Source organism: Gilbertella persicaria, assembly GCF_025201335.1.
Source record: "Gilbertella persicaria strain CBS 190.32 chromosome Unknown B0P05scaffold_17, whole genome shotgun sequence".
Classification (NCBI taxonomy): Eukaryota; Fungi; Mucoromycota; class Mucoromycetes; order Mucorales; family Choanephoraceae; genus Gilbertella; species Gilbertella persicaria.
The window spans coordinates 163,565-184,979 of record NW_026251978.1 but is presented as its reverse complement, the minus strand read 5'-3'; the positions used below and the strand labels follow the sequence as shown (position 1 = coordinate 184,979).

The 21,415-nt window shown below is 36.3% G+C and overlaps 10 protein-coding genes across 10 annotated transcripts; 4 read left to right on the top strand and 6 right to left on the bottom strand.

Annotated features, from left to right (window-relative positions):
• Positions 1 to 87: 87 nt before the first annotated feature.
• On the bottom strand, positions 88 to 2,415 carry B0P05DRAFT_539402 (alkaline-phosphatase-like protein). Its single transcript, XM_051577950.1, has 8 exons — positions 2,303 to 2,415; positions 1,770 to 2,231; positions 1,165 to 1,720; positions 939 to 1,112; positions 662 to 893; positions 455 to 612; positions 186 to 408; positions 88 to 110 (listed from the first exon to the last, which is right to left on the bottom strand). Exons 2-7 carry the CDS (start codon positions 1,984 to 1,986, stop codon positions 294 to 296), a joined length of 1,452 nt encoding a protein of 483 aa, XP_051435445.1. The 5' UTR covers positions 1,987 to 2,231; positions 2,303 to 2,415; the 3' UTR covers positions 88 to 110; positions 186 to 293.
• Positions 2,416 to 3,050: 635 nt separating this feature from the next.
• On the top strand, positions 3,051 to 4,280 carry B0P05DRAFT_490053 (ribosomal RNA assembly protein mis3). Its single transcript, XM_051575307.1, has 5 exons — positions 3,051 to 3,181; positions 3,244 to 3,410; positions 3,459 to 3,593; positions 3,644 to 3,769; positions 3,816 to 4,280. The coding sequence occupies exons 1-5, from the start codon at positions 3,130 to 3,132 to the stop codon at positions 4,194 to 4,196; spliced, it is 861 nt and encodes a 286-aa protein (XP_051435444.1). The 5' UTR covers positions 3,051 to 3,129; the 3' UTR covers positions 4,197 to 4,280.
• A 528-nt stretch (positions 4,281 to 4,808) lies between these two features.
• On the bottom strand, positions 4,809 to 7,376 carry B0P05DRAFT_539399 (uncharacterized protein). The gene is made up of 7 exons (XM_051577949.1): positions 7,024 to 7,376; positions 6,815 to 6,958; positions 6,301 to 6,765; positions 5,715 to 6,239; positions 5,558 to 5,673; positions 5,319 to 5,505; positions 4,809 to 5,267 (listed from the first exon to the last, which is right to left on the bottom strand). Exons 1-7 carry the CDS (start codon positions 7,129 to 7,131, stop codon positions 5,067 to 5,069), a joined length of 1,746 nt encoding a protein of 581 aa, XP_051435443.1. The 5' UTR covers positions 7,132 to 7,376; the 3' UTR covers positions 4,809 to 5,066.
• Positions 7,377 to 7,869: 493 nt separating this feature from the next.
• On the bottom strand, positions 7,870 to 8,837 carry B0P05DRAFT_539396 (uncharacterized protein). Its single transcript, XM_051577948.1, has 4 exons — positions 8,802 to 8,837; positions 8,633 to 8,762; positions 8,142 to 8,588; positions 7,870 to 8,097 (listed from the first exon to the last, which is right to left on the bottom strand). Exons 1-4 carry the CDS (start codon positions 8,815 to 8,817, stop codon positions 8,013 to 8,015), a joined length of 678 nt encoding a protein of 225 aa, XP_051435442.1. The 5' UTR covers positions 8,818 to 8,837; the 3' UTR covers positions 7,870 to 8,012.
• Positions 8,838 to 9,153: 316 nt separating this feature from the next.
• Positions 9,154 to 10,814, top strand: B0P05DRAFT_71862 (P-loop containing nucleoside triphosphate hydrolase protein). Its single transcript, XM_051583840.1, has 2 exons — positions 9,154 to 10,643; positions 10,753 to 10,814. Exon 1 carries the CDS (start codon positions 9,269 to 9,271, stop codon positions 10,346 to 10,348), a length of 1,080 nt encoding a protein of 359 aa, XP_051435441.1. The 5' UTR covers positions 9,154 to 9,268; the 3' UTR covers positions 10,349 to 10,643; positions 10,753 to 10,814.
• A 616-nt stretch (positions 10,815 to 11,430) lies between these two features.
• B0P05DRAFT_539390 (uncharacterized protein) lies at positions 11,431 to 12,968 on the top strand. The gene is made up of 6 exons (XM_051577947.1): positions 11,431 to 11,554; positions 11,605 to 11,702; positions 11,762 to 12,173; positions 12,245 to 12,406; positions 12,459 to 12,545; positions 12,593 to 12,968. The coding sequence occupies exons 1-6, from the start codon at positions 11,480 to 11,482 to the stop codon at positions 12,758 to 12,760; spliced, it is 1,002 nt and encodes a 333-aa protein (XP_051435440.1). The 5' UTR covers positions 11,431 to 11,479; the 3' UTR covers positions 12,761 to 12,968.
• A 1,030-nt stretch (positions 12,969 to 13,998) lies between these two features.
• B0P05DRAFT_586611 (Pre-rRNA-processing protein TSR2-domain-containing protein) lies at positions 13,999 to 14,625 on the top strand (the record flags this gene model as incomplete). Its single annotated transcript, XM_051582526.1, has 3 exons — positions 13,999 to 14,161; positions 14,209 to 14,462; positions 14,512 to 14,625. 3 exons carry the CDS (start codon positions 13,999 to 14,001, stop codon positions 14,623 to 14,625), a joined length of 531 nt encoding a protein of 176 aa, XP_051435439.1.
• A 7-nt stretch (positions 14,626 to 14,632) lies between these two features.
• Positions 14,633 to 15,330, bottom strand: B0P05DRAFT_539388 (uncharacterized protein). The gene is made up of 2 exons (XM_051577946.1): positions 15,120 to 15,330; positions 14,633 to 15,080 (listed from the first exon to the last, which is right to left on the bottom strand). The coding sequence occupies exons 1-2, from the start codon at positions 15,313 to 15,315 to the stop codon at positions 14,638 to 14,640; spliced, it is 639 nt and encodes a 212-aa protein (XP_051435438.1). The 5' UTR covers positions 15,316 to 15,330; the 3' UTR covers positions 14,633 to 14,637.
• Positions 15,331 to 15,346: 16 nt separating this feature from the next.
• B0P05DRAFT_539386 (WD40-repeat-containing domain protein) lies at positions 15,347 to 16,544 on the bottom strand. Its single transcript, XM_051577945.1, has 2 exons — positions 16,324 to 16,544; positions 15,347 to 16,281 (listed from the first exon to the last, which is right to left on the bottom strand). The coding sequence occupies exons 1-2, from the start codon at positions 16,528 to 16,530 to the stop codon at positions 15,415 to 15,417; spliced, it is 1,074 nt and encodes a 357-aa protein (XP_051435437.1). The 5' UTR covers positions 16,531 to 16,544; the 3' UTR covers positions 15,347 to 15,414.
• Positions 16,539 to 17,813, bottom strand: B0P05DRAFT_539383 (uncharacterized protein). The gene is made up of 2 exons (XM_051577944.1): positions 17,336 to 17,813; positions 16,539 to 17,290 (listed from the first exon to the last, which is right to left on the bottom strand). The coding sequence occupies exons 1-2, from the start codon at positions 17,739 to 17,741 to the stop codon at positions 16,572 to 16,574; spliced, it is 1,125 nt and encodes a 374-aa protein (XP_051435436.1). The 5' UTR covers positions 17,742 to 17,813; the 3' UTR covers positions 16,539 to 16,571.
• Between the last annotated feature and the right edge of the window lie 3,602 nt (positions 17,814 to 21,415).

The window sequence follows — 21,415 nt, the reverse complement described above, 5'->3', positions numbered from 1 at the left end:
GCAGATATAAACACTTTTTTTTGAATTAAGATATTCAAAAAGCTTCCAAAAAGATCTTGAATTGTTTTCTTATTGTCGAATCTGTTTCTCTAATTAAATTACCAATTAAAGTAATATTCAAATTTTGTGCCTTAAGAGTGAATGATATTCTTTCTGTAACACCTGAGTTAAATTAACTTGTCTAGAATGCATAATCGGCCAAGAAAGCCACTAATTGTGTCTTGTTTATCGTGTAACTTGTGATTTGTAATTGTCATAAAAAAGCTTTATTATATATATATATATATACAAGTCTAAAGTTCGGCATGCTTTAGTTTGGATGGTACATGATGATAATGTTCTAAATCCTGGTTATATTCCAATTTTCCTTCTGGTGTTAATTGAGTCAAGTGAAAAGAGGGATTATTGCTAAAAAACATAAGTCGGAATATATAACTTAAATATACAACCTTACCTATTAAGCTTTGAAGTTACTTCACTTAGATTTAAATTAAGAGCACTTGTGATAAACTCGCCAACTTGAATGTTTTCATGGCTGCCAATCAAATACTCTGCACCATGACCATACGCATATAAATTGACATCTACCCCACTGTGACCATGTGTTGCCCACTACAAGTCAAAATTTAGTTTCTGGCCAAGATATACTATATGGACTTACTCCTAATTGAGCACGGATGGAAACCATATCTGCTAAATATTCTTCAAGTGATTTAGATGAAGTTGATTTCTTTGTCAACAGCTTAATTTCATCCTCAGTTGCATCCGTAATGCCGAGCTTTTCCTTCAAAATAGTATCTATAATATATTCTCGAGTCAGACTTGCTTCAGCCTTTATCATCTTGGCCAAATTGACAGTCGAACTCTTTACTTTAGTCAGCACATCAGGATACCTATTTATAGGCATGAGTTATTATTCTACAGCTACACATATTTACCAAAGGTATTCAGGATATGCTTTAGAGACTTGTCTAGCTAAAGACAAGCCACCAGTTTCATGATCACTTGTAGAAATCATGATTGTATCGGGATGACTATCCACATATTTCATCACTAGTTCAATTGTCCTTTGATATTCCAGAATTTCATGCACGTGCGTAGGAGCGTCATTGCTAGAGTTACACAGTTTAGTTTTTTTTTCTTTTGGTCAACTCGAAAACTTACGAATGAGCAGCCATATCAATTCGACTGCCTTCAATCATTAAAAAGAAGCCTTCTTCTGTGTTGTTTGTGGCTTTGTATAAAATATCAAGTGCCTTTTTTGACATTTCCGATAAACTTGGTTCTCGAGTAGGATCTCTATCAATTTCATAGGCCATATGGTCCGAAGAAAACAAGCTGATGGCAGGTAAAACATGTGCGTCAATAGGTATCTCATCAAACATCTTTTTGTCATTATGTATCACTGTAGTCCAGTTATATGTTGATTTTGCTTCTTCCAAAAGATAACGGCCATCAAACCGACAACCGCCTTTCTCTGTCTTGGGCAGGAAATGACAGTAACCTCCTCCAAACATTAAATCCACACTACGGCCTAGAGGGTTATCACCGATCTGTTGTTTAGCAATAGCATTCTCATTGTCTCTATCTTGCACATGAGCAGAAAATGAAGCGGGCGTTGCGTGTGTGATTCGTGAAGTTGCTACAAGGCCAGTTAACATGTTTTTTGAATGTTTAGCCGATTCCAAGACGGTACCACAAGGATTTTTCTTGGGTCCCACTATCAAACTTTGATTAGAGATCTTATTTTTTTTTCGAGAAAAACCAACCACCAATAGCACCGTTGTAAGTTTTCATGTTGCAACTAAATGCGGTTGCACCAGCTGCACTATCCGTCACTAGAGTTGAGGAACTTCTTGTTCGAGATTGTCCGACGTGGATTTTGTCCAAGGGCATCTGGAAGTCATAAGGTTTGTTGTTTATGAGCTGATAATATGTTCTTGCAAAGGCAACAGAAGCGGGTCCAAGACCATCACTGATCATCATAATCACATTTTTTGGCTTTTTAGGTGCTGTGGAAATTGAAAATGCCGATTGTTGAGGATCTACAGAAAAATATAGTTAGACTAAAGATAAGAAAAAAAAAGATAGTTACTATAAACCCATGGTGTGCTAGTATTATTATCATTTGTATTGACAACCAGACTCTTAAAATTAATGGCTATAGCTAGCCCAATTACTGACAATACAGTGACAGTACATCCACCAATCACCCATTTATGATATCGCTTCTACATACATATATATTAGTAAATGGAGTATGAAAAACATATGCATATATATATATATATATAAATCATACAGTAAAGGAAGGTCTCTTTTCTTCTTGTGTCCAAGGATGATCAAGAGATACGTCTTCGCTAAAATCTTCACTAGATCCTCTTGTCAAGAGTGGCTCACTCATACTATTAAAATATAAGCAGAAGAAAAAGAAAAGATAAAAAAAGGAGAAACATGTCTTATGTATACTGTATCGGGGATTCAACACTAATAGAGATGTGCATTTACCATTGGAGTATTTGTCGATCCCTTTTTTTGTACACTTATCCCTTTTTAGGTAAGCGATGGTCCTGATAGTATAAACACACAGTGTAATTCTCTCTCTCTCTCTCTCTCTCTCTCTCTCTCTTTTTTTTTTTTCTTCTTTCTTTTGTTTGTTGACAACAATATTTATATTAGATTGCAGAAGCAGAAAGAAGATTGCATAGATATTAAATAATAGAAAAAGCTTAATTCAAATATTTAATAAAGTATTCAATCAATGAATTTTGTACAGCTGGTTAAAGATACTCAATGCTTTTTAACAACCAGCAAACAAGGACCAACTGAATTAGTTGGTACAAACTGTTTATGCTCGTATGATACATTTCATTACTTTTGTCTTTTTGGTTATTTCCCCTCATTTCGAAACAGAGAAGAAGAGGGAAAAAGAGGGAGGGTGAGGGTGAAAGGGGTTCTTTTCTTTTGTTTATATAGACTTTTTTATAATGCTTAATGCAAACTGTCTTGACAAATGATTAGCTGTGACTGTGTGTAAGCCACAATTTTAAGTTGAAGAAGTTGAGAATTAGAGAGCTTTCTGGAAACAGCTGTAACTTTTTTTTCTCTTTTTTTATTGTTGCATACACTATGTCTGAAGCTACAGAACAAAAGAACCACAAACGTTTCAGAAAAGACAAACGTAAGTATGAGCTGCGTGGCACTTTCGACGCTTCGTTTTCTGACGAGAATATGTTTAAATAGCTTGGGATACTGACGATATTGATCACTGGAAGATTGAAGAGTTCAAACCCGAACACCTTGCGCAGCCCTTTACGGAAGAGTCTTCTTTTGCAACTCTTTTTCCTAAATACAGAGAAGCCTATTTGAGAGAATGCTGGCCTCTTGTAACTAGAGCCCTTGAGAAACATGTAAGTTTTTTTTCTTATGGAATATGATATCTAATTTCTACATTTTAGGGTATTGCTTGTGTTCTTGATTTAGTTGAGGGTAGTATGACTGTCAAGACAACAAGAAAGGCATATGATCCTTATGCTATTTTGAAAGCAAGAGACCTTATCAAGTTGTTGTCTAGAAGTGTGCCTTTCCCTCAAGTAAGTCTCTTATAAACCTATCATACACACTTGCTTATTCTTTTGTATAGGCCGTTAAGATTATGGAAGATGGTATTGCTTGTGATATTATCAAGATTGGTAATATCACTCGTAACAAGGAGCGTTTTGTAAAGCGTAGACAAAGATTGATCGGCCCTAATGGATCCACATTAAAGGTAGGAATGCATATTGTAAAATTAGCATTTAACTTAATGTTATTAGGCTCTTGAATTATTGACAAAATGTTATATGATGGTACAAGGTAATACAGTCTCTGCTATGGGTCCATACAAAGGTCTCAAGGATCTTCGTCGAATCATCATTGACTGTATGAAGAATATTCATCCTATTTATCACATCAAGGAACTTATGATTAAGCGTGAGCTTGCCAAGGATCCTAAATTAGCACAGGAAAACTGGGACAGATTCTTGCCTCACTTCAAGAAGAGAAATGTCAAGTCAAAAAAGAAGGTTATCGAAAAGCCAAAGAAAGAATACACACCATTCCCACCAGCACAAACAAAATCCAAAATCGATTTACAATTGGAGAGTGGCGAGTACTTCCTCAACAAACAAAAAGAATCAAAATCAAAGAAACAGTAAATACATCATTCATTTTAACGTATAATAAATTCTGCATTTTCCTTTTTATTTTGCCTGTCTTTTTAGAGATATAATAAACTATGCTAAAGAGAACTTTAGCTTCTTTATGTTTATTACGATGAATGATATATAGGGGTTTCATCTTGATCTTAATCAGTAAACAAAAACTTAATTTTGTCAGTTTGATGTAAGATGAGGAAAAGGAAGCGAATTCACTACGGCGAAAATGTCGAATTGCTTTGAATGTTGTCTTCAAAGCTAAACTCAAGATTCATTGCATACTGCAAGTGATAGAAAATAGACCCTTTTTAGTAGATATTGACAAGTAAGTAGGTACTTATTTATACATTATTCGATGCGCAAAATATAGACGAATGTATCATACGATAACACTTGGCACTTTTGAGGTCAAGAAGAGCAGCGTTCAATAGGGTAGATACAACGAAAACCATGAATTGTCAAATCTGTATATCAAAGAAAACTCACTGAGACGCTTATTATAACTATTCTTTCAGAATTAGCATATTTATGTAGAAGTAGCTACTTGGTTTGAAGTGAGCGGAATGTTTCCCTCAAACTATTGCAACGTTTTTAGGCTACATTCGACCTTTTTTTTTTTAGAAAAAAAACACGAAAGACTATTGTTTTATAAGCTTTTTGATTTCTCTTCTATCATCGGATTCATATAATACAATCATAAAATAACTAGTTCACCATTGGTCCATCATGTGCTCAATTTCTCGAAGATGGAAATACGTTCGAGCAAAATCGGAGCAATTCACAGAGACATCCCATTCCAAATAAGTCAAAAATACCCTTTCAATATTGTTGCTATACTCTTAGTTAGTAGGCTATATATCAACCATAAACTTACATGACGTCCAAACTTAATTCAGGGAAAATCATAGCGAAATCTGCATTAAAAATAGCACAATCGTCCCATACTTTGACTGCTGTTAACAAGGAAGACATAACAATCATTCTCCAGCTAAAATCCCATAGTTTTTGTTTTGAAATATCCAGCATACGTCGAACGTAGATAAAAGTAATGATTGCATGCTCAGCAGTAAGCTATAATGAAACGAATTAAGCTACTGAAACTTGAAAAGAGAAGAAACATACCTCGCCACAATCAAATACATAGGCCAATTGATCATAAATATCATTCCATTCAGTCAATGGTTCAGTATAGTGTTGGTACTCTGAAAGATCAGAGATACTAGTATCATTCTCATCAAAGATTCCATCGCAGTAGAACTCGTTCAACTTGTGGTTATGTTTGATAATGCTATAAAATGCCCATGATACGCTATTGATGGATATTTAGCACACGCAACATATTATCTCTCTCTTTCTGCTACCTCTTTAGTGTCTTGGCCACTTTATCTCGGCTCTTTTGTTCTTCATGAAACGAAGCTTGCCATTTCAAATCATAGTCTTGAATATTAGAATAAGCAGACATAGATCTTTTATAGGCCTTGACATCTTCAATATTGACGAGTTTTTGGGAGTAGAAACTTTGGTCACCAAGCTATTAATTTCTTTACCTACACATACATAGGGAACTGCGTCTTGTAATTGATTCATATTACTCTCAGTTCGACTGGATCTTAATAGCATTTGTGGAGACCATAGTTTAGGTTGTTGTTGCTGCTGCTCCTGCTGTTGTTGTAGTTGTTGTTCAGCTGCAAAGTAATCTTGATATTCTTGTGATGTTTCCCAGATATCATCCAAAAGGCGATTGAATTGTTGTGATTGTGTTGAGTCGTCATCCCAATAAAGAGCAGGCTTGGATGCGTTATTTAGTTTCTCTTCCAATGAAACAAAGGCTGAATTCATACTGCTCGGTTCTTGAAGAGTGATGAAATCGGTATATAGATCTGATTCTGATTTTTTATGGTGTAAACTATTCAACGACCTTTCTTGTACAGGTGTCTCTATTTCGTTATTATCCTCATAACTGCTGATTTGGTAGCTCGAAGATACTTGCGAGTCTTCCTCATCAGCTTCAAGAATAAGCGAAGTACATGACTTTCTCATTTCCTGAACACATATTATAAGTATAAAAGAAATACAGTACAGGCAGGGCAATGTATTTACTTACGGCATAGAAAGGGGAAGCGTCTTCAGGTGGATGTGTAGATAAATGTTGTTGAACGGAAAATGTCTTTTTCAGTTGAGCAAATGATGTAGATCGGGTCTTTTTCTTGAATGCGTTTTTGACTGAGCTTCCAAAATGGTTAAAAATGCTTGAAAGACTACGTCGAACAGATCTAATATCCCTTGAAGAAGCAACTGTAGTGACAATGCTTTGACTCTGATTTTCTTCTGATGATAAAGATGGTGCCCTTGTTGCTTCTTGTGGTTGAAAGAACGCAGAAGAAAGGGGAGTCAGCGTCTCTTCAATCAATGAAAGTGAGCTTCCGTCCGGAATCAAAGGTGGTGTTTCTAAAAGATCAGTCATGCTTTTGAGTGAAATAGGCAACTTATTTGTTGGCTCTTGACGGTGCTCAGACAAGGACGATTCATTAGGTTGTGGTAGAGGTGCTGGTGGCAATGATGGCAACGACTTTTTTCCAGGTGAATATCGGGAATTTCAGCAGAAAGGGAGTGATGACTGATTTGGATCTGACTAAAAATGAGCGTGTGGCCCAAGACCGAATTGAGGTAGACTGGTTTGGCTTGGCATTGGATGTCGAATGTTGGTTGTCTGCAACACGGGAAGCAAAGATCCAGACTGTCATCATATCGAGCATAATTTGCTGTGCATTTTCTGGTAAAATACTTTTGACTGAAGATTCAATTGAAGGATTGAGTTTTCAAAAACCGAAATGAGATCAGTGGGTATCATTGGAAATCCTTCATGTTGATTTTCTTTAGTTTTATGGCGTTTATTGCTGATGGCCGAGCTTGTTTTCGAACGAGTCAAAAGCATATGTATAGAATAAATGACCAACCAAAAGAATTTATCTAGAAGGAACAGTATCAAGCTTACTACTGTTTTCTTTAAAATGGAAAAGGAGAGGAATGGATCTGTAGAAATGATTACAGTTTATAATAACAAAAAAAGAAAAGGGTTATAATAATCAAGAGAATGTATATAATAATAATAATAATAATAAAATACTTGGAATTTCATGCAAGGAAAAAAAATTGTCTTGTGGACTAAAGATATACATAGCGAGGTTTCTTCTCATCCGTATTTTCTTTTACCGCCTTATTTAAAGCATCAAAAGAGCGTTTCTAATAGATAGTTTAGTCTTTTTTTGTTTTCTTTTCATCATCTTTTTTTGTACCTTAGATTCTTCTTCTTCTTTGGATAAAGATTTATGGCCAATGCCTAGTTTGTCTAATGCATCATTTGAAAGTACTGTTTCTATTCAATAATTAACATAATGGTACACATAAAAAGGAAACACTTACTTGGAGAATCGTCTTGTATCCCTTTTAATTTTCGGATCATTTCAGCACCAGGATCTCTTTTGCCTTTTAAAAATTTCCTATAGGAAATTTTATGATCAGATTTTTTAAAATAGAATACTTACTCTAATTCTGCCCTTTCAGCTTCTTTTGGTTCTTTTCGAATTATTGCTTTCTTCATTAAGGTTCCGTCTGTTGCCACAAGTCCTTTGCCTTTAACAAAATAAGCTTCTCTTGACTTGACTCGTTTCGCAAATGGATCTGTAGGCTTTTTTTGATGTTTTGATTCATATGTAAATGATCCATCCGTTTGCTTGGTTTTAGTAGCCCATCGAATATCAAATCCACTATTTCTATTAATGGTTTAGTGGAAAAGTCGGCCCTGATTACTTTCTTTTACCCTGATGCTAATTCCATACGACCATTTTTTGAATAACCATAAACTCGCTCTAAATGTTTATCGCAATAATCACCAGATCGACTATAAGCAATTGAGCATTTATCCTTCCTTCTCATGAATCTTACATGTCTGTCCATTCTTGGCATTGTGTGTCTTTTCGAACATGACTTGCACATTGAACCAAATCCAAACTTTGACCAATAATCCACATTTGCTGTATTTGTTCTACATGTAATGCTATATTTTGATCTGTTTCTGTAGGCTTGAGTAAAAAAGGCCTTTTGATGGCAATAATTGATCCCAATCCAGTCGCATAATCGTATTTTTCAAATGCTTTGCCGGTAATGTAAAGATGGATATGCGTGCCTCGCATATCTGTAAGGCGAGTAACACAGAAATCAGGTTGAGGGAAACATTTGTCAATTACACCAATGGTTGACCAATGTGAAGAAGGCCTTACGCCAACATGAATTGAGTTATGAAGGCGTGTGCGTGCATGAACATCTTTAAGAGGCACATATTCTACATTTTTGAGCCCTACATGACATTTAGCATTGGATACAAGTCGTCGCCTAACAAATCAATAGACTGTTTTATAATTTCTTGAACGGCTTACTTGAGTCGAAAACCAGAGCGTGGTTCAATATCAATTGATTTCTCTTTTTTCTTGTCTTTGGGTTCTTGTTGAGGCATGGTTTCTGCTTCCTTCTTTATTTCATTTTGAAGTTCGTCCAAAAAATCAAATTCTAACCATATTTAGTGTTGTCTTTCTCTTGTAGACTCACCTTCTGTATCGGACATGGCAAACAAAAGAAAGAGGAGCTTAAGATAAAAAAAAAAAAAAGTGATTGTCTTTTTGTGACTATTTAGTAGCGCATGAATTTGCCATTCATCACTCTTCATAGTTGCAAAGGTATTGAAGCTCGAAGCAAGGCTTTTAGAACTTGCTCATGACTTTGGTTTCAAAAGTAAGAAGAAAAAATTATACGGTAAATCTTGGAAGGAGATATTGATTCTGATAAAAAGAGAAACACCTTTTCTTGACCATTGGGCGAAATACAGAGAACAAATGTTTCTTAACAATATGTGACGCGCTTATCCTTTTCATGTCATGCAACAACAATGTATACTTTGCCAAATATAGACTATTTTTTTTTTGTCTCCTTCCTTCCTCTCTGTCTCTCTCTCTCTCTCTCTCTCTTTTTTTTTCTTTTTCTCATAACGCCCTTTTTTCTCTCTTCAAGTTTCGGATATGTCATCGACACAATATGGGATGCTACCACAGACAAAAGAGTCTTTAGACCATATCCTAAGACACTATGAAGCATTTAAGCAAGATATACACGCCAAGGGTTTACCTATCCAACCCATGCTGGTGGGTGTATCTGGTTGCCAAGGCAGTGGCAAGACTACGCTTTGTGATACACTGACTCATTTATTAAAGGAAACATACCATTTAAATGCCATCAACTTCTCTTTGGATGATTTCTATCTGACGCATCAAGAGCAACTCAAACTCAGCCAGACATACCCGGATAACCCATTGTATCAACAGCGAGGACAAGCAGGTTCTCATGATTTAGAGTTACTATGCAAGACACTGTACAATGTAATCCACACAAACGATAAAGTAGCCATACCAGTCTATGATAAATCCATGTTTGGAGGAGCAGGTGACCGATCGAGTTACAAATATCCTCAGGGACCATTTGATATTGTCCTATTTGAAGGTTGGATGCTTGGGTTCAAATCCTTACCAGAACATGTATTATCCAACTTCAAAGTCAATCTAGACCATGTCAGGGTCATGAACAAGGCATTGCGTTCTTACGAGCAGCAAGTGTATCCATTTCTTGATATATTTATTCACTTGTCACCTCAACATATAAGTCAGGTTTATGAATGGCGATTACAGCAGGAGCAACACATGAAGACTACCCGGGGTGTAGATGGATTATCGGATGATGCTGTGCGGTTATTTGTCGACACTTATATGCCTGCTTATGAAATGTATCTGCCTCGATTAAATCAAGTAGGGTTTTATGGAAAGGGATTGTATGGTGAACCGATTGAGCCTTACGAAGGTATGTTTAGGCAAGATAAAGGGTACAGCCAACCTGGTAGACACTTGAAAGTGATATTGGATCAAGGTCGTCGAGTGGTTGAGAGTATAACCTTACGAGAGCCCATTGTACAACCTAAACGTACTTTACTCAATCAAATAATGTCTAAAAAATCAGTTTATCGTATGGGATTGATTGGTTTGATAGGCTTTATTGGCTATCGGTCAAGAAGATCCATTTTCCATCTTTTTCTCAAGTTTTTTGAATAAATTCAGTAGGTTTCTTATGCGCCACACCTTTTTTTTCTTACGAACAACACCCTATCGGACATGATTAAACCAAAATTCGCAAAGTGCCGGATAGAGAGGGAATGACACAAACATAGATAGAGAAGGAGCGGTCCTGAAAAATATAAAATGCATAAATGTGTTTTTGTTTCTTGATGGCAGACACTTCGTCCACTCCAAAAAGAAGCATGAATGTGTACATTTTGACAATATAGCTGCTATTAGTTTTTTGGTGTCTCTATTCTTTTTGTCTTGTTCTATAATATTCTTTGCTAACGTAAATAAATCATTTGTTTTCACATGCGCTTGACAGATTACTGGCTTCTTTATGTGATACATAGAAATTACATACTCATAAAAAAATGCTTGCTTTTTGATGTGGATAGAGTGTCCTTTAGCCATCCTCTTACTACCCGGTACTCTGCGAATCTCAGTTTGAACATGTCCGATAGGGGTGGTGCATAAAATCGTATTATCATCGGGTGCTACAGGAAATTGACCGTCTCAACTGCCAATCGTATAAAGCTATTGCAAGAGATGGTTGATCTTCTTCATAAAAGATCTCTTGCGGATAGAGTCTTTGTCTCACCCTGCAGTAGTGCAAAACAAGGTTTCTCTAAAACCTGAGCTAGCTGAGAGTGATAATTTGTCAAAAATAAATCAAGACCTTTGACAGAGAACAATGGTTAAACAATGCATCTGATCTGAAGCTATTTAACTGTCCTCCTGCTTCCAAGCAACGAACGAGGTAATGACTTGCTCATTTTATATATCTCTTACTCGCACCAATTTAAATCTTTAATCAATTGAATAAAATGAAGCGTACCTTTATTAGCTTGAAGAGTTTCCCCCATAACTGAACTATCAGAAAAAAGCAAAAATCTAAATGAAAACCGCATAAAAGCGAATCTTGACATTTCAAAAAACTATCCTTTGGGCTTTTTAATTAACCGCACCTTTTTTTTAGATTCCCGCACTTTGGCGTTGGAACGACTATATACGAGAGAATGAGAAAAAGGAAATAGAAAAAAAAATTTTTTTTCTTCTTTTTCTTTCTTTTTTTTATTCCTTTTTTTTAAACTATCAAAACCAACTTTTGTAGCGTGTCTTCATATGTCTCCAAGAGAATATATACCAGGCGATACTGTGTTTGCAAAGCTAAAGGGTTACCCTTGGTGGCCAGCAAGAGTAAGCAAATATATATATATTTCTGGTTCTGTGTATTGACTACGGTTTAGGTGGAAAACGATAAGGATATTCCTCCCAAGATTCTAAAGCAAAAAGGTAAATCAAAAGGTGTGTTGTATACCGTTTTTTTTTATGGCTCAAGAGACTAGTAAGTATGGAATTTTCATGGGTTTCTGTTTATTTATTTATTTCTTTTTTCAAAAAAAGTGGGTTTTTTGGTCCTGATTGTGTTCGTCCATTTGATCGTGCCACAGTTGAACGTGACTTGAAGGCTAAAAAGTTCAAGACAAAGGATTTGGAAACGGCTATCCATCAAGCATTAGATCCTTCTATTTTGAAAGCAGAGGAAGAGGCCGAAGCTGCAGCTGCAGCCGAAGAAAGTGAAGAGGAGGAGAACCAGATACAAGAAGAAAGCGAGGAAGAGGACAATAAAAAGAAAAAGGTGAACAGAAAGAAGCAAACAAAGAAAACAACACAAAAAAAGAGAAATGCGCCCAAGAAACGAGTGATCGAAGAAACAGAGGATGAATCAGAAGAAGAGAAAGAAAAGAAAAATACAAACGGAAAGAATAAGCGTGCTCGAACAATTGAGGAAGGGCCAGATGATAACAAAAAGAGAGTAAGTAGAAGGGACGAATGTGTGAGAGAGAGAGAGAGAGAGAGTCTATGTATGCTGATCCTTGTTGATAGCGTAAATCCTTATCGACCGAAAAAGAAGAGGAAAAGAAGGAAGAGCCAGTGCAACAGACTGAAAAAACAGACAATTTGGAACTCTTTAAAAAGACACCTGAATACAAGCGCATTTATCATATTAGACATAAACTTCAGAAATTAGTTTATGAAAAGAAGCCGGTAAGATAAATAAAAAAAGGGAGAGAAAGCGATATGCTCATCGTTTGTTTAGGGAGAAATTCAAAAAGAGGATTTTGTCAAAGTGTCACAAGTTGTCAAGGAAATTGAAGAATCCAACATGACATTTGATTTATTAAGGGTAAGTGTGTATATACAAGATACGGCAGTTGTCTAATTGGGTGATAGTATACCAAGATTGGCAAAGTAGTGAAGTTTGCTTGTTCTTATGATTATGGGGAGGATGAGCATAAGATTAATCAACGCTGCCAACAGCTCATGAGAAACTGGAAATCGCTTGTTCTTCCTGAAAGTCGTAGTGCATCTGTAGAAGAACAACAACAGCAACAGTCATAACACTGCGTTTTTCTTCATAAATGCTTATACTCAACTATATATACAACCCTACAATTTCGTTTTCTCTTTATTATACATGCACTAAAACTACACATGCAATCACACACACACACATTCAATTCAAATACATTTATATGATTTTTTCTCTTTTTTTCCTTAAAAAAGACTAAATTCAATTAGATATCATATTAAATATACATTCCAATACTAATCTTTGTTGTTCATTGTATATAAGAAAGAGAGAAAAGTAAACGTTAGTGTCAAAAAAAGAGACGAGGACATATACTCAAAAGGACTCGGATTATCAAAATTCTTGTTTATACTAACGACTTGCTGTTATTTTTATGAGCTCGCATTATTACAAGGTCATATCATCTGTCATAGTAGGGTTTCAAACTCTAAACTATTATAAAAGAAGCCTGTAAAAAAGCCTCCAATACATAGCATTGTATAAACACATGAAGGTAGCTTAAAGCACTCCAATGTATGCATAAATGCAATGGATGCTTATAAACAATGTTTACTAACATACAGGGCACCTCTGGTGTTGATTTCGACCAAAAAAGCGACATGTCCAAAAACTGCTTTCAGGGATGGACAATTACTCAAAGGAGTAGCTTAAATCTCCGACATTTTGAGCTTCTTTTGGACTTTATAGAATGAAGAATGTAACTATTGGCATGACTAAATACTAAGAATTAAGGTCTAAAATTGCTGTTACTAAAGATGGTATTTTTTACAGATTGTGTTGTAAGAATGATGCACTAGAAGCAAAAAACCTCTAAAAAAGTTTTGTACGATTGCTCAAAATTTTACTATCAAATTTAGTGTTTTTCTTATACCAATTAGTTTCTGAAACAAATACCTAAAACTTTTATTATTGCAGCAAAACGAAATAATCATGTCTTTATGCATTTTTAAAAAAGACCTCAATTTCTTAACCCATCAGATTGCCTTTTCAATCTCCGAACCAATCATGTTTTCATGCACTTCAAGAAGAGCATTTACATCAATGTGAACAGCTCTTATCAACTCTGTTTCTCAATATCATGGTATTAGTCAAGATAATTTTATTACCTCTGTTCTAAGTAATTTTCTGCTTTAGACTGTCATTACTCATTCTTGTGAACGACAGCAGGATTATATACGGTCATTCTTTGACAGCCACCGTCACAGTCACGTAAAGCAACTTTTTTTCATATTTTTTTTCATTCACTTTCTTTCGTTACGTCTATACTATGGCTGATCACCCCAACAAGTTAGCCTTTGAAGAAGGTGCTCGTTACATCTTCAACAACTGGACTGCTCTCAAACTCGCTGTTGAGCAAGACTGGGGAGGAGTTGAGTCTCCTGAAAAGAAAGAATGGTTTATTGACGTTGTTATTGACTACTTTGGCAAGCGTAAGTAGACACACAGCCAAGAAAGGATAATTCTGACCGAGATCTAGAAGGAAAAAAGTTGGATGTAGATGATATTGAAGTTGTTTTGAGTCAAATCATGTCTGATGAGTTTCATGCAACATTGGAAGATGATTCACCTTATTTGGTTGCCAAGCATTTGTACGAATTGTTTAATCAGTGTATCCATGGTAATTATGCAGAAGTAGAGCGTCTTCGTGAAAAGGCCAAGGTGCAGAACTCTTATATGGCTGCTTCAAGTAGCATGAAGCAAGGAGATGATAGTGACAATGATGATGAAGGTGTAAGTAAATAATAGCGTTTTTGCATTATTTGTTCATGCCATGTATTAGGATGGTTCATTAAATGGCAATGATGATGATAATGAAGATGACGATCAAATGGAAGAAGCTCCTCAAGAACCTCTTGTAGATGAAGATGGCTGGGAAACTGTCCGCCGTAAATAAATGTACATAATTTTATTGTTTCATTGCATTAAATTCTTTTGCAAAATTTTGTAATTCTGCTAAATCTTCTTTAGGAAGACTGATTTCTTTAGCCTTGGGGGTTTCCTTCTTGGTTACTTTCTTTTTGTCAGCTTTGTTCTTTTTATCTGTCTTTGGCTTCAATTCATTCTTTTTCTTGCTCTTGCTCTTTTGTTGAGTACCTGTCAAAACTTGTGTCATGTCCATATCTTGGGTTTCTTGATCTTCCTTTTTCTTTTCATCCTTCTTTTTCTGTTCTTCTCGTTCAGCTTCTAATTCTTCTTCTGTCTTGACGGGTTTTGATGTCTCCATCAATTGCTTCCAAGAAGCACCTGTACCTTGTTTAATCACTTTTTGGACACGAGCCTTGTCTTTTTCATTCAAAGTAGGGTATCCTCTGAATTGTTCAATAGGAACATGTGTCAAATACTCAGGCACTAATCAAGTCAGTCATCGCGGTGGAAATGTATAGTTACCTTTCCAGCATTTGAAGTGATACCATGTATGTTTTGCTAAATCCTTCTTAACTTTTTTATTTTTTCTATATATCTCGGCAACACGCAATGACTTGTGAGGAATTGTTTTACCACAATCAGCACAAGTAGATTGCTGTGTCTTTGCATGTTCAATACAATGTGTAATAATGGATTTCTCAGCTTGTTGGTCTGTCATATTGTTTTAAAGAATGAAAAAAAAAAATATGAAAAAAAAAATTGCCTTTTATTCAATGCGTGACTATGTAGTGACCTTTTTTTTTTGGTTGCATAAAGTTCATTCTTCATCCGATAACATCAATTCTTCTAATTCTCTTTCTTCTTCTTCAGTGAGGCCATTTTTATTTTTTTCTTGCTCTAGTTTCTCTTGTTCAATACGCTTCGATTTAGCTTCTCTTGTTTCATTGTATTGCTTGATAGCAGCAGCAGTCAATGGCCATGTTCTAACTGAACAGTCTAAAGATCCACTGTAAAGAGTAGATCCAGCCATTACCAAACATCCCACTTCATCAAAATGACCTTCAATTGTACAGACAAGCTTACCAGATCCGATATCCCAGACACGTATATCATCATCGCTAGTTCCAGTGACCACATAAGGGCCAGCCAATGCAATCGATTTGACACGATCAGGATGTTCCAACACCATATCCACAGCTCCTGTTTCTGTATGCCAGCGTCTGACAGTTTTGTCAGCTGAAGCAGACCAAAGGTCTTCTTCCCAGACACGTATACAGTAAATACTGGTCTCATGGCCCTCAAATGTCTTGACTACTTGCATGGTATCCAGTTGCCATTTCTTGATGGTGCTATCAGAGGAACCTGAATACAAATAGTTTTCAAAAGCCGCCAAACTTTCAATAGCGCGTTTGTGCTTCTTTTCCACAAATGTACAAGTCATCGTGCTGATTTGCCAACGACGCAAGAAGCAATCGGATGAACCCGAGTAGAGATGATCACCTACAATCAAAAGAGACTTGACAAAATCAGTATGTCCTTCTAATGTGGCAAGACATTCGCCTGTCATCAAGTCCCATTGTTTGATGGTCTTATCCCATGAGCCTGTCCAAAGGTACTTGTCATCCAAGACCATGCAAGTGACAGGACCTTGGTGGCCCTTAAACAATTTAACTGTTTTTGAAGTCTAGGTAAAGTGAGTTTCAGGATGGACATCGTCAAGACTTACAGCCAAGGATATCTTGCGAACAGAGAAACCAGATTCAGCTACATATAAATATTTCTCATCTTGACCAAGGCAGATATCTAATACCTTGGAAGGTGTCTTGATAGCATTTCCCTCTGTATAGTTATATTTAGCTGCTTTTTCTTTTTGCTTTGCAAGATCTGCGTCTGTTTGAAAAAATGCGCCTGCTTCTTGTCCAATATTGACCATGGTATAAAAAAAAAAAAACAAAGAAAAAAGAAAATTTTATTTTAGTAGAATGATTTATGTCTTTGATGCTTTTGTTGGTAAGGTTGAGTACGATCTGTAGCTGAGCTTTGACTTCGTTTGATAAACGTATTTGTTCTTGTGTATTTAGGAAATGCTGGTTTTGTAGACTGGCTTGGTACAGGAGGAGGAGGTATAGCATGTTGATTTGGTTTCTGATTGATACTAGTATGAGGATCATCAAATGGACTTGTGGTAAAAGGGTTATTATTAGGTATTTCTTGATTTCGAATAGAGGGAGACTGATAGACAAATTTCTGAGTTAATAAGAGTGTTTGACCAGTATTCAATTCATGCAAAGACAAGGAGGATTTTGATGATTGGAGTTCTTCTTCTGGTCTTTGATAAGGATTAAAGTCATCTGCTGTACCTGCAGATCTTGATCTAGAATGTGTATAAGGTTTTTCTACAGCGGGAGTAGTGGGTGCAATAGCTGTGGTTGTGACTGAGCTATTTAAGGCGGGTCGCATAGCCATGGTTTGATTCCAATCTTGAGGATAAAAGAAATCAACCGTAGGATCATGCGTTGGTATAGGTGTGTGTGTTGTAAAGGGCCCTAAATAAGAACGACGGTTTTCAGACTGTTGTTCTTTCTCTTGTCCCCACCAAGACTTCCTTGCTTGATAATGTGCTGTATTGTTTGTTTCTGGTATTGTCTTGATAAGTGCATCAAATGGATTTGTATGAAAATGAGGTATGGGTGCTACACAGATTAATTGCCATCAGCCTCAATTCAAATTTCTCTTACCTCCTAAATAGACTAATGCCCGGCTGATTTTCCGTCCATTTTGAGCATGTGCAATCAATCGAAGCATGGCAAAGAATTGAAGCTTATTCAGTCCTTCTGTTGCTGATTCAAATAGGGCCAAAATCTGTTCTAGTTTATTATCAGGTAAACTACAGCCATTCAAGAATTTAAGTAGAGTAGGGTTATTGATCACTTCTAGACCAAACGGACTCAAATCCTTCCACCAAGACTCGTAAGCTTCTCTTTCTGTTTCTGATAGTTCAGACAAGCTGATTTCCGGTGGCTCATTGAGATTAGTTGTTGGTGTAGAGTTAGTCGTCGAAAGTCTCTTTATAAACTGTTGTGGTCTTCTTTCTTCTGTCTTGAGTTTTTGTGAACGTTGAAATACATTTTTTAATTTATTCATAATAATAATAATAATAAAAAAAAGAAAGAGAGAAAATAAATAAAAAACTAAACTCATTTTTATCAACATAACAAAAAAAAAAAGAAAGCAAAGAAAGAAAAAAAGAGCTACTTGTCTCTAAAAGATACAAAAACCCATTGTTTTGATATTCAACAGGATATTTCTTTCCTTGTTTCCATTTATCTCTTTTAAATGAATGGTTGGTACAATTTAATATTTAGCACGACGTGTGCCAATTCTAAAGGAGAATCACTCGGCACATTGTAAAACCTTGATTTGAACTCAGTAATTGAAGCATTGATCATGTCTAAAGATTTTTATTTTTAAAATTCAGACAAGGATCAATGCAAAGAAAGACATCAAGAAAAGCTAAAAAATACAGTGCATAATATCAATTGTATGTTTAGAAAGGCTTTATCTTCAATCACTCTGTTATGTTACTTCATGTCAACCCTCTTTTAAATTATAAAGTTGACTCGCAAATCTATTGATAACAATAACCATTGCTTATGGGAGTACATTCATTAAATAACCAGAAAGTATGAAGGCTCATTCTAAATGTATATATATATATATATATATATATATGTGTGTGTCTCTCTCATGGATAATATTATTAGGTTTGTTAATAGAGCAGTACTCTTGTTAATCCCAAGCTAAACATGAAAGAAGAATAATGCATGATATATATATTGACTCCAGAGAAGAAAGACACGTCATGATTCTAATAAAAGAGAAATTGCTAACTTGAAGGACTGCTTCCCATAGGTAATGTGACAAAGAATGGCTGTGAACTGATCTGCAAAGATGCGTAAATTATACATACATTCACGCAAAGCCGCATAAAGTCATGGCAAGCAAGTTAGTGTAACAATAAAGTCAATGTATAGAAAAAACAAATGTAGAGGAAGAGCGCAATCATGTCTAGATAGGCACTTGGTTCAAATGGAAGTCAATAAAAAGCGACCGAAAGCATTAAATATAGCCAAAAGTACTGGACTATGAGAGCATATGGCATGTGGTTGTAGTGCAGGAGAAAAAAAAAGGGTGAGAGGGGGGGGGAAGGCAAACTCGTGCAAAAAAAGTGAGTTGACGTGTAATGCAGGTCGGGAAAATAACGCAACCATAAGCATGAATTGGCTTTTGTTACAGCTATTTGATTTAGCATACCAAGAATTACTTAGGCAAAATCATGGTGGCTAGTCTTGAGAAGACAAAGGCTCAAGTCTTGACTAATTTAAGGTGTGAAATGCCCTAGTCCTCATAGCCTCTAGCTAATTTGATTGGCTGGAATCAGCAAACATATCAGAGTTGCTTTAATGAAAGAATAGGATCTGCCAAGCCTCGCTGTGGGACAACTTTTGAGTATATATGCAACAGTGTGGCTTTTCGTATCATCTTGAAAAGATAGACCTTTATCTCTTTAGCTCTAAATGGCTGTTTAAAACACATAAATTAATCTGGAACTGAACCACTAAAAAGGAAGCTTCATGAGAGGTGCCTGAAAGAACTGCATTTCGAATTCAATATTGAATGTCTTTATGAAAAATAGAGTTAATCAGCAAACAAATGATGTTAGTGCACAATCATAAAAATATCGTCTTGATTGAAGTATACTTTATCTGTCAAACTAGAGAAGCCTATCGCAAATAGCACTTCAAGGTGAAGATCAATAAAATAAAATTCATTACCAGACGAATTTCAATTACCTTAAATACCCTTTTTTAAACTCTTTCTTATCCTTTTTCTCTTCCCTCTTTTATATTTTATTTTATATCTATATTTGTATATAATAATTATTCAAATTATTATATATATTTATACCGACAATTACTGTTGATATCCAATGACTGATAGTCCATCTAGTGTCAGAAGCAGAATGTCTTCTTTGGCGGCTGCTGGTCTTGCAGGTACAAGCAAAAAGCCCGCCACAACCTCTTCTACTGCAAGACCTACCAAAACGCCTACTGTAAAGACCGCTGTAGGAACCACGACCAAGGCCCCTGCCTCGCCTACAACCCGTACAAAGCCTGCTAGTCCTTCAACGGTGAGAGCTTCAAAAACGCCATCATCACTCGGCACAAAAACAGCCACAAGTCGAACCTCTACCCCCTCTACTACCACAACAGCTTCTCGTAAGGCTTCTGTTGCTTCTTCCACAGGATCCACTACACCCTCTTCCACACTCACTCGAAAATCCACAGTGCCTTCTGTTCGTTCTACAACGAGTACGGCCGTTAAAAAAACAACTTCACCTACCGCATCCACTACTCGTCCTACCCGAGCTGGAACCACAGCAGCAACATCCGCTACCCCTGTTCGTAGAACACCCTCGGTTGCTTCCGCTACGGGTCGTTCATCTGCTACTGCTTCTACAACAACAGCTACCAGAAGTGCAACGGCATCTACCACAAAATCAGCTGAATTAGCAGCGGAGTTAAAGGCCGTAAAAGCAAAGGTACAATGACTACTAACCAACAGATTTTTTTTTATATTAACTTGATCTATAGAATGAAGAAATGGAAGCATTGCTGGCCGAGAAGCAGGCTTTGATTGATAATAAAGAAGCTGATTTGGTTGCCTTGAAGGAAAGATTGGCAAAGATAGAGACAGGTTTAGCTACCCCTGAGGATCTAGAAGCCAATGCTCCAGAAGAAACAGAAATTAGCACTAAAAATTCAGAGTCCACTGCTGATGAGACTGCTGATCAACAAGAGAGTCAATTGGAAGAACAGCGTCAACAACAACAACAGTTGTTGGAAGAAGAGATCAAACAGCTCAAAGAACAAATTCAACTTGCTGAACAGGCCCGTGATGAAGCTCTCGAGAAATCAAAAGAAGCAGCCACGATGTTAGAAGAGGAAAAGGCCCGTTTAACAAAAGAACAAGAGGAAGCCGAAGAGATTTTAAGAAAGAACACTGAAAAGTTGAGAGAAAAGTTAGAAGCTGAAAAGCAAGACTTATCAAACCGTATTTTGGAAAAAGAGTCAGAAATGATCCGTCTTCGAAAAGAAATTGATGAATTGCGTGATGATATTCAAGTAAGGAGATTTGTCAACATGATCATAGCTAACATGTATCATAGGACATGCATAAATCGCATCAAACAAGATTAACTAGTTTCAATAACCAGTTGAATGAGCAACACGCTAGTCAAATTGCAAGCTTAAAGGACGAGCACGAAACTCAATTAGCTCAACTTCAAGAAACGCTTCAACAATTGCAAGAACCCAATGTGGATACAGAAAAAGAAATTGAGGAGCAGAAAGCAGCATTAATGGCAAAGATCGAGGAGCTTGAGACACTCTCTGCTGAATCAAAGACAGGATTTGAAAAAGAGATCAGTGAATTAAAGCAACAATCTGTTGCCCAATTGGAGGAGCTTGCTGTTTCACATCAAAAGCAATTGGAGGAAGCTACTATTGCTTTGAAGGTGAGATATTTTATGTAAAATGCAATATTGACACTCGTGTCTGTAGGAGGAAGTTGAGTTGTTAAAGTCAAGCCATCAACAAGAACTAGAAAATTTGAAGGCTCTTCATCAATCTGAATTGGAACAAGTGCAAGCAGCTATTGATGAGAACGAGATTCAAAAGCTTCGTATAGAGGCCGAGGTAAGTTTCTATCGAAACATGGATGAATACTAATGTGATTGGGGAATTAAAGCAAACATG